The following is a 17,062-nucleotide window of genomic DNA, read 5'->3' on the forward strand; positions in this document are numbered from 1 at the left end:
GAAATAAATGTTAAAGAAGAACGTTTCCTTTCAGTTTGATGAGTTCTCAAAATAAATCATGAATTATCTTTAGAAAACATGAAGAAAAGCTCAATGTTAAGTGGATTAGATTCTGAACAGTGTTTGTTCTTTAATAGAAACTGTTCTAAAGGTGAAGTGTGTTCAGCTGTTATTGTTCCTAAACCTGTGACACAGTGTTCTGTCTGTTCTGGAGCGTCATTGTTTTGTGTTTTGGTATCATTCTGTACATTTTTCAGTTTCTTTGTGTATTTTGTAGTCTTGTGTTTTTGTTTTGTAATTGTGTGTGTTTTTAAAATCATTGTGTATATATTTGTCATAATTTCACATAATTTACCCTCATTTTGAGTATTTTTGTATGTTTTTAAATTAATTGTGTGTATATTTGTAGTAATTTCATGTAATTTGGTGTATTTTTGGTATATTCCTTTATGTATTTTGTAGTTGTGTGTTTTTATTGTCATTTTGTGTGATTCATTGCGTGTATTTTATGTCATTTTTCTGTCATTTCGTTTGTATGTGTTGTTTTGTGTGTTTTTTTTTTATTTATTGTGCATATATTTGTCATAGTGTCACACATTTTCTCACGTGTATTTTTGTTGTCATGTGTGTTTTTAAATTAATTTGCGTGTATGTGTCTTCACATATTTTTCTGTCGTTTTGTGTATCTTTAAATCCATTGTGTGCATTTGTAAACAATCACTGTACGTCATAGTTTACTGTTTATATTTTGCATATTTTTCTATCGTTTTGTGATTTTTGTTGTTTTGTGTTTTATAGAGATATTTTGTGTTTTATTTTGGTATTCTGTACATTTATCAGTTACTTTTGTGTATTTTTGTGTGTTATTAAATTCATTGTGTGTATATTTGTCATAATTTCCTATATTTTTTTGTTGTTTGTTTTTTTATAAAGGCATTTTGTGTTTTGGAGTCATTTTGTATATTTTCTTCTCGTTTGTGTTATTTTGTGTGTTTTTAGATTTATTTTTATCATCCTGTGTATTTTTCAGTTATTTTTGCATTTTTTTTGAGTGCTGTGTATGTTTTCGCAGGAGTCATGTTGTCTGTTTTACTTTGACGGCTGCACTAATTTTGCCTCAGGGCCACACGAGGCCCCCGGACCACCAGTTGCCCACCGTGTGTGTTTCAAAGTGACTTCAGCTCAAATCAACACTTTTTCTCTACAAAGAATTCAGATAAACAATGTTTACAGAGAAACGATGAAGATAAAGTGACTTTTAAAAAGCAGCTGATGCAAGAAGTAGAAACTGTTAAATATTAAATGATAAAAGAAACGTGGAGTCAAAGCGCGACGTGTCAGAGACTGAAGATAAAAGACAAACTGACCTTTGACCTTCACGTTGGTGGTATGTGAGACGTTTCCCTCAGAGTTGGAGGCGATGCAGACGTAAAGTCCAGCTGACTGTGAGGTCACTGCAGGTAGAACCAACACTTCCACCTGATAAACACACACAGGATGGATCAATGTGAAATATTTCAAAGTAAAACGTCTCCTATAGTCACGTTCAGCTTTCAAACGTCACTAAAGCATTTTAACGTCTTGGTTTGTTTCCATCTAAGGCACAGTGTGTTTAAAGTCATTGTGTGCATATTTGTCATAATTTCACATATTTTTCTCTTATTTTGTCTGTGTTATTGTTTTTGTGTTTCTACATTCATTGTGTGTATATTTGTCGTAATTTTACATTTTTTTTTTCCACTCATTTTGTGTTTTTTTTTTGTCGTTTTGTGCGTTTTTAAATTCGATGTGTGTATGCGTGTCATAATTGTACATATTTCTTTCTCCTTTTGTGTTTTGCAGTCATTTGGTATATTTTTAATATCATTCAGTATAGTTTTCATTTTCTTTTATGTATTTTGTAGTCTTGTGTCTTTTTGTCATCATTTTGTGTGATTATTTCATGTATTTGTATTATCATTTTGTGTATTTTTCTCTCATTTTGTGCATTTTTTCTGTTGTGTGTGTGTTTTAGATTCATTGTGTGTATATTTGTCGTAATTTCACGTATCTCATTTCCTGTGTTTTTTCTTGTTTTGTGTGTTTTTACATTTATTGTGGTGCTTTTCTTTTTCTTTTCTGCTTTTATTTATCTTCATTCAAATTCTGGACTAAGATTCTGCAACAAATATTTAGTGTTTTTTTTTTCTTGTTTTTTAAGTTTTTATAGAGCCCTTTTGTGTTTTTGGAGTCATTTGGTGTATTTTTGATATCATTCTGTATATTTTAAGTTTATTTTGTTGTCATTTTGTATATTTTCTCTCATTTTGTCTGTGTGTTGTCATTTTGTTGTTTTGTGTGTTTTTAAAATCACTGTGTGTATATTTGTTGTAATTTCACGTTTTAAAAATCGTTGTGTGTGTTTCCTGTGTGTTTTTTGTGGTTTTTATAGAGGTTTTGGACCATTTCAAAGTAAAAGCTCTCCTACAGTCACTAAAGACACTGGACACCTCACTTCTTTCTTTTTTATTATTTTATTTCTGTTTTTTCCACTATTGAAAGTCTATTTTTTTTCCTGCTTTATTCCAGTCTGACCATTAAAAACATCACTTAAGTTTAATTGTAATTTTTATACATTCTGTTGTTGTTTTTTTTGTCTTTTTGTTTTTTTATATGTATATATTTTTAAGTTTCTTGTATTTTTTGGTTTTATTTTTTTAACTTTTGGGTTTTTTTATTTTTTGTCTCAATATTTTTTTCAATGTAAGTTTTTGTATTTTATCATCTTTTTTTAACCTTTTTATTATCTTTTTTTTTTAAATCATTTTTAAGTTTCTCTTTTTTCCCACTTCTTTAGGTGAACTATGGAAGTGTTTTTATGTTTCCAATGTGAGCATATAAACACTGGGACTTCAAAATAAGAGCGAGTCATTTCTTCACCTTTAGGCAGTACATCTGCCTGTACGTGCACAGTTTTATAACAGATCTACGACGCATTCGCAGCAGAATTCTGCTTTTATCAAAGAACGTTTATGAAACTTACAGTAAAGTGGGAACATTTTCAAGGTTGGTTGAAACCGGTTTGAAAGCAAACGCCAAAAAGAATTAAAGAAATAGCGCTTTTCTGCAGGAATGTCAATAAACTCACTCAATATTAATTTCACAATAAGAGCGTGAGCACAACATAGAAATGAATAAAATAGAATAGAAATGAATAGAAGATCAAAACGTACCTTGTCGTTACTTCCTGGTATTTCCCTCCCGTCTTTCAACCAGGTGATGATTGGTGCTGGGTTGCCACTGGCAACACAGGTCAGACTTAGACTTGCTCCAAAAAGTGCCTCCATTTGTAGGGGCGGAGCCTGTGTGAAGGTGGGCGGGGCTAGGGATGAAACGCAACATCGTTAGATTCACGTTTTGTTCATTTGTGGAAAAAAAACCCTGAAGACTGAAAACAACAGACTAATCCAGACGTATAAAGATAAGGGATGGGAACCAAACGCTGTACTTTTTTAGGTACAGACTCTGAGATTTTAATTTAATAACAACAGAAAATATGTATTATATTGTTGTTGTTTTAATGAAGAACATAAAAAACAGAAATGATAAACGACTGGTGTAAATGTGTCAATAGTGTCTAATAATAAATTTAATAAACTTTATTTATAGAACACATGTTACAAAGTGCTTTCCAAAGGCAGCTATACATTAGAAAATAAAAGATATAAAGTTTAGGTCAGACATTAAAACAGATTAAAAACAGATTAACATAAGGATAAGTTAAAAGTTACTAAACATCAGGGAAGGCTCTCCGATAAAATTATGTTTTAACAGGTTTTTTATTAGGTTTCATTATCCAAAACTAAATATAGAAGTGTTTCCAGTAAAAATAAATAAATAAATAAAATAACCCAAATGCTAAAGAAATTAAATGATAAATATTAGTTCTTGCTGTATTTTACAGCTGATTTAGGACCCGTTAGCATTAGAGATGCTAACAGAAAGCTAACACAAGAGGAATGTTCACTTTTATAAGGTTTTTTATTTCAGGCTCAGTAAATGTGATTAATTGTAATTGAACTTTAGTAATTGAGAATGTAATTGTATTATTATTATTAGCATTAATTATGAGAAATAAACATGATAAATTGCAACATTTAAGTTGCTCCCTAACTTGAGTAAAAGTAAAAAGATACCTAATGTAATTAAGTAAAAAAAATAAAATATAAAACAAATGTTCCTTCAATAATAAGATGAGGTTTTTAAACCAGCAAATTATATATCTTTTATTTTTTTAAGAACTTGTAGAAAACTGGTGCATGGAAATAAATTAAATCAGTTACATTTGAACAACTGGAGAACATAACACTCATAATAATAATAATAATAATAATAATAATAATAATAATAATAATAAACACAATTTGTAAATAAAATGTAAATCCTCAATTAAACCCAGAGCAACTTTTTTCTTTTAAATGTGAAAATATTAACCATAAAACTAAAGAATGTGTCAAACAGAAAAAAACTCAAACTACATTTTGTGTTTGAAGGTCGTAAACGTAACGAGTTTATTTTGAAATATAAGGAGTAGAAATTACTGATATTTGTTTAAAAAACTAAGTAAAAGTAAAAAGTCACAAAAAAAATTAATACTCAAGTAAAAATACCAGAAAAACACGCACGCACGCACGCACGCACACACGCACACACACACACACACACTTTACAACCTGGCAACACATCCTCTGTCCTTTTTTTTTAGACACACATACATCCTTTGTGTGTGTGTGTGCGTAAGGCACACACACTCGCACACACGCATGCGCACGCACACGCACACAAACACACGCACACACTGGCACACACACACGGGCACACACACACGGGCACACACGCACACACACACACGGGCACACACGCTCGCACACACACACGCACACAAACACACGCACACACACACACGGGCACACACACACGGGCACACACGCTCGCACACACACGCACACAAACACACGCACACACACACACACGCACACAAACACACGCACACACACACACGGGCACACACGCACACAAACACACGCACACACGCACACGGGCACACACACACGGGCACACACACTCGCACACACGCATAGCTTGTTTATAAAGTGGTGAGTCCAAGGGGCGTGTCTTATTTGGCGTGACAGTTGTAACTTTTTCTAAATTTCCGTGCTAGTTATTTTGTTTTTTTTGGTGTTGCTCTGAAACACATTTATCCATAAAAATAATGATAGCTGTGTAGAGTCAGATAAACACAGTGTGGACAATGAGTCCTTTATCCTCTGCACTTACAGAGGGCCGTGCACACACACCGTGCACGCTCCTCCAACATCACTTCAATATTTTACACAAACATGTGAAAATGTTTTCTTTCACCGTCGCTAATGGCAACATTTCACTGCCACTTACGTCTCCGATCAGATCAAACATTCAAAGAGCTTTTAGTTTCTCGTCTAAAGATCCAAACAAACATGAAAGTGATCCACTGTCACTGTGTGAGGTCGACACAAAGCGTTGTTCGTCCTCGTCAGGAAGGACTCAACGCTAACCTTCAAAGGTCTAAAACTCATCTAGTCGTCACATGATGAGATAAACAACAGTTCAGTTCTCAGTGGGTTTATAACGTGTATTTGGAAGAACATGTTGGTCGTTTTTACTCGGTTAAAAAAAGTAAATACAATTTCTTATTAATTTAGACCAGTGGTTCTCAACCTGTGGTTCTCAACCTGTTCAGTCCCACGACTCCCAAAATAAAGGTCCCAGAGAGCGGGGACCCTCCAAAATAAAGGTCCCAGAGAGTGGGGGCCCTCCAAAATAAAGGTCCCACAGAGCGGGGACCCTCCAAAATAAAGGTCCCAGAGAGTGGGGACCCTCCAAAATAAAGGTCCAGAGAGCAGGGACCCCCACTGTAGCTGAAGGTGGTTGAACACAGACATGAACATTGAAGAACAGTCATGTGGAGACAGGACCATCTATAAGGGGGAATAAAGGAGAGATTTTTGGGGTCCATCCATAAAGTCAGTAAAATGATGGTTCATTGTTCTATGAATCTGTGATAACCACATTTATTTATTCATCTGAATAATATCCACTGTTATCCAGGAACGTTTATTATTATTATTATAATCATCTTAAAGATGGAAATCATGGTTTTAATCACTAATAAAATGGTTCAAAGTGACCAAAAATGGTGGAAAAGGTGATGAAATGTGATTTTAAAAACTACAGAAATTGGTTAAAAGTTGTAAATTAGAGTGGATAAAAACAGACAGAAAAAGTGGTAAAAGTGTCAATATTGGAACGATTAGTTTAAACTGGCAAATAATGGTCATGACAAATGGTGAATGTGGCTAAATTGACAAAAATAATCATGAAATATGGTAAAAAGAGGTTAAAAGTGACAATAATGGGTCAATATGTGACATTAGGTGTAAAAGTGGTGGAAAGGGTTTAGAAGTGATGAACATGTCTGGAAAGTGGAATAAATGTGTAGAAAAGAAGCGTCAGAAATGGAGAAATGTAGCAAAAGTGATGAAAATAGATTCAAATATGGTGAGTTTGGTGTAGTTGCAGAAAAAGGATAAAAATCAACAAAAATAGGCTCAAATTCTTCAAAAAATATTCTTAGTTTCTTGAAGGCATCTGGAAACGCCCTCCCAGTGTCTCACGACCCCAAGGTTGAGAACCCCTGCATTAGCTCATGTGTCAAACTCAAGGTCCAGGGCCCAAATCCGGCCATTTAAAACATCCAAATTGGCCCTCAGAGTAAAAATAAAAAGTCTGAGAAAATAAACTGTTACACATTAATACAGTTATTATTCTATTCAGTTTCTGTGTGTCTGCATGCGTCCACAGCCGCAGGATTTAATGTGATTACTGATGTTTTACACACATTTAGGCTTTAAATCTAAAGAAAATTGAATGTTATTTTAAAGCTTCTTCTTATCTGACAGTGATTATTACAGAACAGGAAAGTTATCTTTAATTATAAAAAGATTGATATTGGAGCCAAAAAACTTGATAATAAAATCCATTTATTCATGTCTTAGTCTATATTTGCAAATGTAATATATGTCAAGAGTTGAAAAGATAAAACATAAAGTGATTTAGAAGCCGTACACTGACTCTGGTGTTAGATAAGGAATCCTGGCTCACATTATCCCAGTGTGGGGTCAGAGCGTACACAGTCTCAGCCAATCAGAGCGCTCCTCTCTAACCTTCGATTTGTTCAATCACATGCTCCACTTTCACTTTCACACAAACACTTCAAAGCACAGAAAAAAAAAAGCATAATAATGATGTAGATTCCATTTACAGAAGCTTATTTTCTGATAAAAGATAAAAGATATCAACAGGAAGCTGGTGAAGCTCCTCAAACACAGTAAAGTGTTGAGTTTAAACAGCTCTTCTATAGCTCAGAGTAGAGCTTTGAACAGCACGTCACCCTAACGTCTCCCTCAACCTGCTCTCACGATCAAATCAAACACTCGCATCATAATGAGGACATTTGATCAAAACTGTTTAAACTTTAACTAACCTCAAGGAAACGGGTTTAAATTGGATTAAAACATAGATTAGAAACAGGAGGAGGAGATAGCAGTAGTCATAAAATAAGCAGAATGTTTCTGTCTTATTATTAACTGATTCAGCTAATCATGAGTGGGGGCGTGGCCAATCACAAAGCCACATCTAACGTCCCTGCCCTGATGGAAACTTATTAAAAGTATCCTCCACTACTTTTACAAGTTAGAAATTGTTCTTATTAGTATATTTATGTCTAATAAAACATATTATTATGTATCATATATTAATTTAATTACTTTTTAAAAATAGGACTACTTTACAGTTTCAGAGCCTGTGTTCCTCCATCTTGAAATCACATGATTGATGATGTCACAGGGCCCCACTGCCTGTAAATATCCCATTGTTTTCTATTGGAGTGAAACATTCAGCCTGATGTATTGATCATTTAACAGCTTTTTAGATCATTCAGTAGATTGTTAGATAATTTAGTAGCTTTTTACATCATTTAGTAGTTTTTTCAGTTAAAACAACTTGTGCTGCTTTTGGTTGCTCTAAAAAAAAAAAAAACAGGAACAGTTGAAGATGTCGATGTAAACCCAAAACAAATCTGTGACCACAGGGGGCGACAGTTCCAACTCTGAGGTTTGGTAGTAGACAATGTAGCAGAGAAGAAGAGCTCTCCTAAGGGACCTTTACTCCCCCTTAAACAGTGCACTGAATAAAGGTTATTTTTTATGTGTGATGATGGATGAACAGAAGCAAACTGTTAATGTTTAAAACATAATTACATCTGCCTTAGCACAACGGATAAAATGTAGCCATTGTGCTAACTCCTGCATGTTTATATTGATACTGTTTGTTGACACATTGATTAATATGTAATGTCCTAATTCAAATAAATGAATAGATAAATAAATAAGTAAATGAATGAATTAGTTAATGAGCCTCACCAGTGATGGAGAGCAGCGTCCAGGACCCGTTCCTCAGCTCGTCTGTGGGTTTATCCAGGAGCAGAGTCCGACACTCGTACAGGCCACGGTCCTCCAGTTGAACACCACTCAACCTCAGACTGCTGCTTTGGACCAGAGACGCCCGACCTGCAGAGACCAGCTCACAGTTACTCCTCCCTCATAATCACTTTGTCTTCTGTTTGAATAACACCTTAAAGTTTCTTTTGTCAGGATATTTGACAGTCGACACATGTCAGGTGATCAAAATACATTTCCTGTAAAACGTTTAACACAGGGATCTCATTTTAGTTCAGGGGCCAAATACGGAGCGGTTTGATCTCTAGTGGGCCACGGATTTTATGCTGGAAAACAAGTATTTTTATTGTTATTATTGTTATTATTATTGTTCCTTAGTTTACACTTAAAATACACATAAAATACTAAATATGTAAAAAACCGACAATATCAAGCAATAAAAGACAAATATCAGTCCCAACAGGACTTTAGCTGTGACTAATTTTTATTTATTTAAGGGAAATATGATGTCATAATCTGAGGAAAATTGAAGAATTTTTCAAAGTTTTTTTCAACAGTTTAACAAAAGACTGGAATCATGCAATAAAAGCACCGGGAAAACTGAGTAGGGCTGGGCAATACGGACCAAAACTCATCATTTCTCTCAAAAATGGTGACAATTTGATGATGAAAAATGCCACACAGGCACATTTATTAACAATAGCTGATCAATATGTGACACTTTTGGCTTTTTTCTCCTCCAAGGCAGTGTTTCTCAACCTTTTCTGTCTCATGTACCCCAGAGGCCTCTCTTCAGATTAGGAGAACCCCTTTGTCACTCCAATTTAGTAACATTTCTTGTTTTAGCTACATGTTAACATTGTAAACGTTAAACACACTAAATATCAATTTTGTGCATTACAATTATTGTATATCAGAGAATAAATTTACCTTATTTTTTAGTAATGTGAATAACATGTTAGTAACAATTTAGTTGGATATTAAGGCCACAATATTGTTTATTCCATTAATGCAATGTCTTGTCAACGGCTGGAAAAGATGTTGGATAAGCATGTACAGTGTCTGAAATAGGCACAAAAATGACTCAGCATGTTGGAAATAGATTCATCAATGTTTCCAAGTACCCCCTGCAATGTGTTCAAGTACCCCTAGGGGTACACGTACCCCTGGTTGGGAACCACTGCTCTAAGGACAGCACGTGAGTGAGTTCTGAAGTGTGGCTTGTTTAGGTGACCATCTAGAGAAAGAAACAACTCCTAAAACAAGTATTTTGATACAAAATAAGCTATAAAAATATAAATACATCTTTATAGGTCATATATCTTCAACCTCGATATATCGCCCAGCCCTAACTGTGAGCACCTGCAAATATTGTTGAGTTTCATTTACACAATGATTCATGTTTTCTCTCTCAGTTTTACTTTCTCCTGTACGCAGACTTGGATGCTCCAATGGGCCGGATCTGAGTTTGACACCAGTGCCTTAACATGTACTTTCCCCACATCACTCCATGAGTTCTTCAACAATCACGCAGCACAGGATCAAAGATGGCTGTGAGACATACTGTATGAACCAGAGGCTAAAACTGGTCAATTATTGTGAAAAAATCTCACTTCATTCTGAAAACTAAAGTCTAAAGTGCAAACAGCAGGAGACAGAAATGTGTGTGTGTGTGTGTGTGTGTGTGTGTGTGTGTGTGTGTGTGTGTGTGTGTGTGTGTGTAATCAGTGAGTCACAGCTCCACGTCTGCAGCTTTTTCTGTCTCAAACAGAGGCTTTTAGTTTTGTAACTGTGTTTTTGTTACTGGTCCTCACGACTCCACAATGACTGTCTGAATAAAATGGGTTTAAAACCAAACAATAAGTTGATTTTATTTTGTTTGCTTTGATGAGTCAGGGCTTTCACACAGTTTGGAACATAAAATCATTAATTAACGATCAAGTTAAACTCGGTATTGTTCAGTTGTGATAGCGGTGATTAAACCTCACCGCACGTTTTACGTTTTCACAAGAAACAAAAGATGTCATTGTGCACAAAATAACTTTATTGAACCTTATTTATTCGACACAGACGATGAGAATCAGTCACGTTGTTATCAAATAGTCTGAAATTACTTTCATCTTCCTCTTTATTTTCACCCTTTCTACTGATTTTGTTGGAGGTATTTTTAGTGGTGGGACTAGATACAAAAAATAATAATCTAATTAATTATAGATTTTGTAATTAACTCAATTAAATTAATGGTCTAATTATATTTGACAAGAGAAGCAACTTTTTTCCAATTTAAATGTATTTTGGTGAATGACTGAATTAAAGAAAACACATAAATTACAGAAAAATATACAAAATGACAACAAATGTATTAGAAATTATGAAAATAAAAAACATGAAATACATCAAAAATACACAAAATCAATCATGAATCACACAAATCAACAATAGTAAAAAAAGGACTGACAGAAAGATGCACAAAACAACAGGAAAATACACAAAATAAGAGCAAAAATACACAAAGTGTTCCAAAAAACACACAAAAATTAGACAAATGTACAAAATTACAACTAATATATTGGAATTTACAACAAAAAATACACAAAATAAATCATGACACAAAAGAAAATGGAAAATACACAAGATGACAAAAATACTTATTAATTAATCTAAATATTTGACATGAGAAGCAATGTTTTTCCAATTAAATGTATTTTGGTATATTATTAATAACTTTTTTAGTATGTTATTTTTCTGTAATCAATGAATTACATTTAACGCGTTCTAGTCCCAGCCCTAGTTTAATATAAAATTACCAGTGGTGGACAGGAACAAAGTACTATACTTAAGAAGTATCTGTACTTTACGTGAGTATTATTTTGTAATCTGGTTACTTTCCTGTCAGCTCAGGTTTTTTTTATTGCTTTAGTTCTGATATTAAAGAGTTCCTGTTTGTTGTGTTGTGCATCAGTGTTATGGCAATAATAATAATGTTCAACAAATGTGAACCTTTTTACTTTCACTACATTTCAGTAAAACAAAGTCAAAAATGTAGAATAATTTTAGTATGATTTAGACACATTCCAGTGTCACTGAAATGTGTCTAAAGTGTGTGCGTGACGCCGTTCATTAACAGATGATCTGATTGGTCGGAGGCCCAGCAGGAAGTTGGAGTTTAGTTTGTAATGTTAGCAGCAATAAAACACACACTGTCGACTTTTCCAAGATACAAAATAAAAGACTAAAATCCTCAGCGTGGGAATGAGAATTTATTTAAATATCTCTACAACCTTTGACCTTTCACTCATGCTCCTGTTTACGGGCTCAGTGTGAAATAGGTCACACACACACACACACACACACACACACAGGTGATATAAGCTGCGTACAGAGGTCACACTGGGTCACATGGTGCAGTAAAATCAGGTGAGTTATAACTTTGCATTGCTGATGTAAATGAAGGAGGATTATTTGCATTTCCATCTTTTGCAGCAGCTTCACAATGAAGTGACTCTTGGTTCTAATGAAGGAAATACATGATGATCACAGAGAGACTTCAATACTTCATTCAAGCTGCTGTGCTTCAAACACTCCACCATAATGATGGGAATAAGAAGAAATCATCCCAGTTCATCAACTGAAGTGGACTTTTTCACAAATACACTCAGAATGAAACCTTTGTGTAACAGGCAGTGACTTCAACAGGCAGTGACTGCGTCGGACACACAATAATATATTTATGTGAAAAAACCCACAAATATTCAAAGACATTTCCCTAGAATACATGTATCAAACTCAAGGTCTGGGGGCCAATACCGGCCCTTTAGAGCAACCAATTCATTTGTTTATTGTTAACTTAGAATTTCCTCACAAACCACTTCACAAATATCTACTAAAGACAGATTACACAAAATATGTTCACAATAAAGCAATACAAAATATAATGCGTTATTTTACATTTTTAAATAATAAACCATGCATTATTGTCAAAAAAAAAAAAAAAAAGATTGCACTATATGTAGCGTTAACCTTACATGACATAAGACATGTCTTATTCTTTTTTTAATCTGTTTTATTTCTTTTAAATTTTAGTCATTTATGTATGTATTTATTCATTCATTTATTTATTCATTCATTTATTTATTCATTCATTTTATTTATTTTAATTAGTTGATTGATTGACTGATTATTTATTTTTTTTATGTATTCATTTATTCATTTTTTATTAGATAGATAGATATATCGAGAGATCGAGAGATAGATCGATATAGATAGTGAGATAGATATAGATAGTGAGATAGATAGATATAGATATAGTGAGATAGATAGATATAGATAGATAGATATAGATAGATAGATAGATAGATAGATAGATAGATAGATAGATAGATAGATAGATAGATAGATAGATAGATAGATAGATAGATAGATAGATAGATAGATAGATAGATAGATAGATAGATAGATAGATAGATAGATAGATAGATAGATAGAATACAGTGTGCCATACATTCCACATATATACTTATAAGTACATAAATAAATAAATAAAAGGTTACAAAGTTCCTAAAAAAGATTGTAATAAAAATCTGTGGCACACTAGATATTAAACTACTCTGTTTGAACTAAAATGAGTCGAACACTTCTGGCCTAGAAGATTTAAATATGTTGGTATTAAAATGAAGCTGCAGCTCGTAATGGTTGTTTACTGTGTTATCATTGTTCGCTAATGTAGATTTAAAGGCCTGTAATGTGTTCTACTGATTAGGTTTAATCAGTTCTCCTCGTGTATAATTCGTCTCCTGGGGACGTTTCCTACATTTATTAAACGCTTCCACAGAACTAAACTATTTCTTGTTAACACAGTGGCTGCTTATTGATCGTCTACATTTAAAATCCTCGTGGAATAAAGAAACGTGGTCGTTTTAATGAGAAATAGAGTATCCAAAAATCATCTTGATATATGACACGTGTGGTTAAATGTGTCTGAATAATACCCACTGTTATCCAGGAAGTTTATTATGATTTGGGCCACAGTGTACAGTCATCTGAAAAATATAAATCCTTGCTTTAAAAGGAAAAGGTGATGAAATGGGATTTTAAAAACCACAGAAATAGGTTGAAAGTTGCAAATTAGAGAGGATAAAAACAGACATAAGTTCTGATGAACTACAGCGGAACGTCTCCACGCTTGAATAGTACCACGAGAATTCAGTGAAATGACTCAGTTCCACAAAGTAAAACAAATGAAATTGTGCGATGGCAAGTGGTAAATTCCCTTTGAAATGATAGATCACATGACTCTGTTCCTTCAAAAAGGTCTACGAGAGGCTCTTGACAAACTCTCATAGAATATTTATATCAAATTGAATTGTGTGAGGCATAATTGTAATCTAGATATATCACACGACTATGTTTCAATACATTTAGAAATGACCGGAAATGGGGGGGTGGGCCCCCGGGCTCCAAGTGTCTCATTATATTCATTCATACCAAACAGCACTCTGATCTAACGAGAACCAATGAAGTAGTCGTTTGAAAAGTGGCGCCACGTGACACGTACGGGGTAATGGTCTCGTTTATATATTGTTATGTGCCAATGATTCGGTTTCACCAACCGTCGTAATATTTGACTCACAAATAAATGAGAAATAGACTCTTGTTTTTTTTTTTCTTTGGGGCCCTATTGGCCCCCAAAGAAAAAAATTAAAAAATTTCAGTCCGATCCGTTCACGAATAACAGAGGAGTAGTGATTTTAACTAGTGAACACAACATGTTTTAAGTCCGGTAGCCCCGCCCTAAAGAGTGGTCTGAATAAATGAAACCTTATCTTAGTTTATTGAGGATTTTAAAAACAATCTAAAAATCCACCTCGTTTGTATTGTATTTTCTTAATATGTTTCTTGCTGTTTTTATACGTTTGGTGTTTTTATTTCCTGTAGCACTTTGAGATGTGTTTTTCATATGTAAAGTTCAATACAAATAAAATGTATTATTATTATTATTTAAAAAAAATAAAAAAAAGACATGAACTTACTAGAATTCTAACTGCCGACATGTTGTTGGAGTGAATCATGTTATAAAAGCAGAGTTTAATCCACGCTCACAGACAGCAAACAGCTCAGTGGGTCTTTGATGACTCAGCATTACCACCACAATAGAAGGAAAAGGCTTTACGTTTCAATTCGTCACCTTTAATAGAGCTTTTTAAATAACGCTTCAGATGTTAAAGTGTTTGTACTCAAAAACAATGAAAAAAAAAACAAGCAAAGACATTTAAAAACCTCTTCCAACTCTCTAATGTGGGTCCAAAACAACAGCTTCATTGAACTCAGTCGTCTCCTATACCTGAGGGCCCGTGAGGCTCCGCCTTTCAGCGCCATTGAATGACAGAAATTTAAAACCTTTGTATCGTTACAGAAGTCTGAGGAAACGGAGCCGTTAGCTCTTCAAACACAGAAATATGACTGAATAGAGTCAGACACAGGAGAGACTTTGTTCTCACATCTCAAGGACAACCTTCTTCCTCCTCCGTAACATCTACAAAATCTGAATAAAAACATCCTTTCATAGCTGAGTGTGTATCATCTAAACCAGGGGTTCTCAACCTTTGGGTCGTCAGACACTGGGAGAGGGTAACTAGATGCCTTCAAGAAACAAAGAATATTTTTTAGAACAATTTCAGCTCATTTTTATGCAACTTCACCAAACTCACCATATTTTTACCTATTTTCATCACTTTTTCTTGAAATATTTTTGCTCTTTTTTATGTATTTTTGCTACATTTCTCCTATTTCTGACACTTCTTTTCCTCTCTTTCTGCACATTTATTCCAAATTTCCAGACATGTTCAGCACTTATAAACCCTTTCACATATGTTGACACATTATTGTCACTTTTAACATCTTTTCACCATATTTCATGATTATTTCTGCCAGTTTAACGACAATTGCCATTTGCAGTTTAAACTAATTGTTCCTACTTTTACATTACAACAACCCCTTAATATTAATACATTGAACCCTTTTACTACTTTTTCTTGCCATATTTTTAACCCCATTCACCATTTGTCATGTCCATTATTTGCCAGTTTAAACTAATTGTTCCAATATTGACACTTTGAACCCATTTTACCCATTTTCCTGTTCATTTCTATCCACTCTAATTTGCAAATTTTAACCAATTTCTGTGTTTTTTTTAAATCCCATTTCACCACCATTTCCACCATTTTTGGTCACTTTGAACCCATTTTATTTGTAATTAAAATCATGATTTCCATCTTTAAGATGACTATAATAATAATAAACGTTCCTGGATAACAGTGGATATCATTCACATGAATAAATAAATGTGGTTATCACAGATTCATAGAACAATGGACCATCATTTATTATTAATTCTAAAACGTCTGCTAAGTTCGTGTCTCGCTGTGAAGAAGGTTACGGCGTGTAAAAAGTCAGATCGCTGACTATTCTTCTGACTCAGGCTGGATGAAGTGAGCTGTGTGAATCCCAGATGGAGCGCTCAGTAAAAGGCCCGGGGAGGGAACGAGCAGAATGTGGTTAATACCTGATTCAGCCTCTGAGGTGATTATTCAAAGCTGTATTTACTCTTAATGAGTTTCCATGTGTACGCTGCTCAGGGACGATCAGTGTGTTTGTAAAGCACACACTAATCCTTTGATCTCCACCATTTATCACAGCAGCCACAGAGAAAACCTTTAATCTCTCACATCTCAGGAGAACAATCGCACACAAAAAATCACGTTACAAGCTTCAGAGAGTTTAAATGTTGACTTTTTTACTTGGTCTTCTTAAGTGAGGTAGACTGGTGTCAGACCAACGCTTCATAAAAGGGTCAGGAAACGAGTGGAGCGCCACTTCTGGTTGGTGCTGGGATTGACTTTTTATTTCTAACAGAACGTCACAGTGTTTGAAGCCAAAAGAGTGACAAAGTGCTTCGCTCAGCGTTTAAGTAGATGTCAATCATCTGAGGATCTGTGACAGAAGTTCTACAGGACAGGAGTGAAGCGTTATGATGGAGCTGCCACACAAGACGAGGAGAGAAAGACTAACGAGGAGGATGAAGGAACAGGAGTGAGCTGTAGCAATGCCTCATGGGAGATCTCAAAGGAGATCCTCACTGCCGTTACACGTTAGAGTCCTGATCACAAAACCTCCAGAAACCAGAGACATCATGGAGCCTGAGGGCTGAAACCTACACTAACGCTCCTTCAGAGAAACGTTCCCATGGTGCACCTGTTACTCACACCCAGACTCCTACCTGTGAGGGGCGGAGCCTAGCTTTGAATGGACAAAGCTTCTCTTTCCTTTTAAAAAAGCCTCGCTCGCTGCTTCACGGTTGAGTGAAAAGCAAACAGCTCTAAAGGTCAAAGGTCAGGCTCGTTCAAGGTTTTATGATCACTGTATGACTGTACAAGGGTTACACTCACACTTTATGGCTCCGTTAATATCCCAGTCTGATTCCACAGTGACTCAGCTAATAGCAGGATCAGGTTGATGGTTTTATTACCAAA

General features: G+C 34.6%; 1 protein-coding gene across 2 annotated transcripts in view; it reads right to left on the reverse strand.

The window, feature by feature from the left end:
• LOC114473023 (protein turtle homolog A-like) overlaps positions 1 to 17,062 on the reverse strand; it is a 63,780-nt gene that overhangs the window by 32,681 nt on the left and 14,037 nt on the right. For both annotated transcript variants that reach the window (XM_028462386.1, XM_028462385.1), the window contains exons 4-6: positions 8,499 to 8,645; positions 3,213 to 3,361; positions 1,368 to 1,479 (exon numbers count right to left, since the gene is read on the reverse strand). In XM_028462386.1, the coding sequence (XP_028318187.1) occupies positions 1,368 to 1,479; positions 3,213 to 3,361; positions 8,499 to 8,645 (408 nt within the window). The remainder of the gene's footprint in view (positions 1 to 1,367; positions 1,480 to 3,212; positions 3,362 to 8,498; positions 8,646 to 17,062) is intronic.

Source organism: Gouania willdenowi, chromosome 12 (genome assembly GCF_900634775.1).
Source record: "Gouania willdenowi chromosome 12, fGouWil2.1, whole genome shotgun sequence".
Lineage (NCBI taxonomy): Eukaryota > Metazoa > Chordata > Actinopteri > Blenniiformes > Gobiesocidae > Gouania > Gouania willdenowi.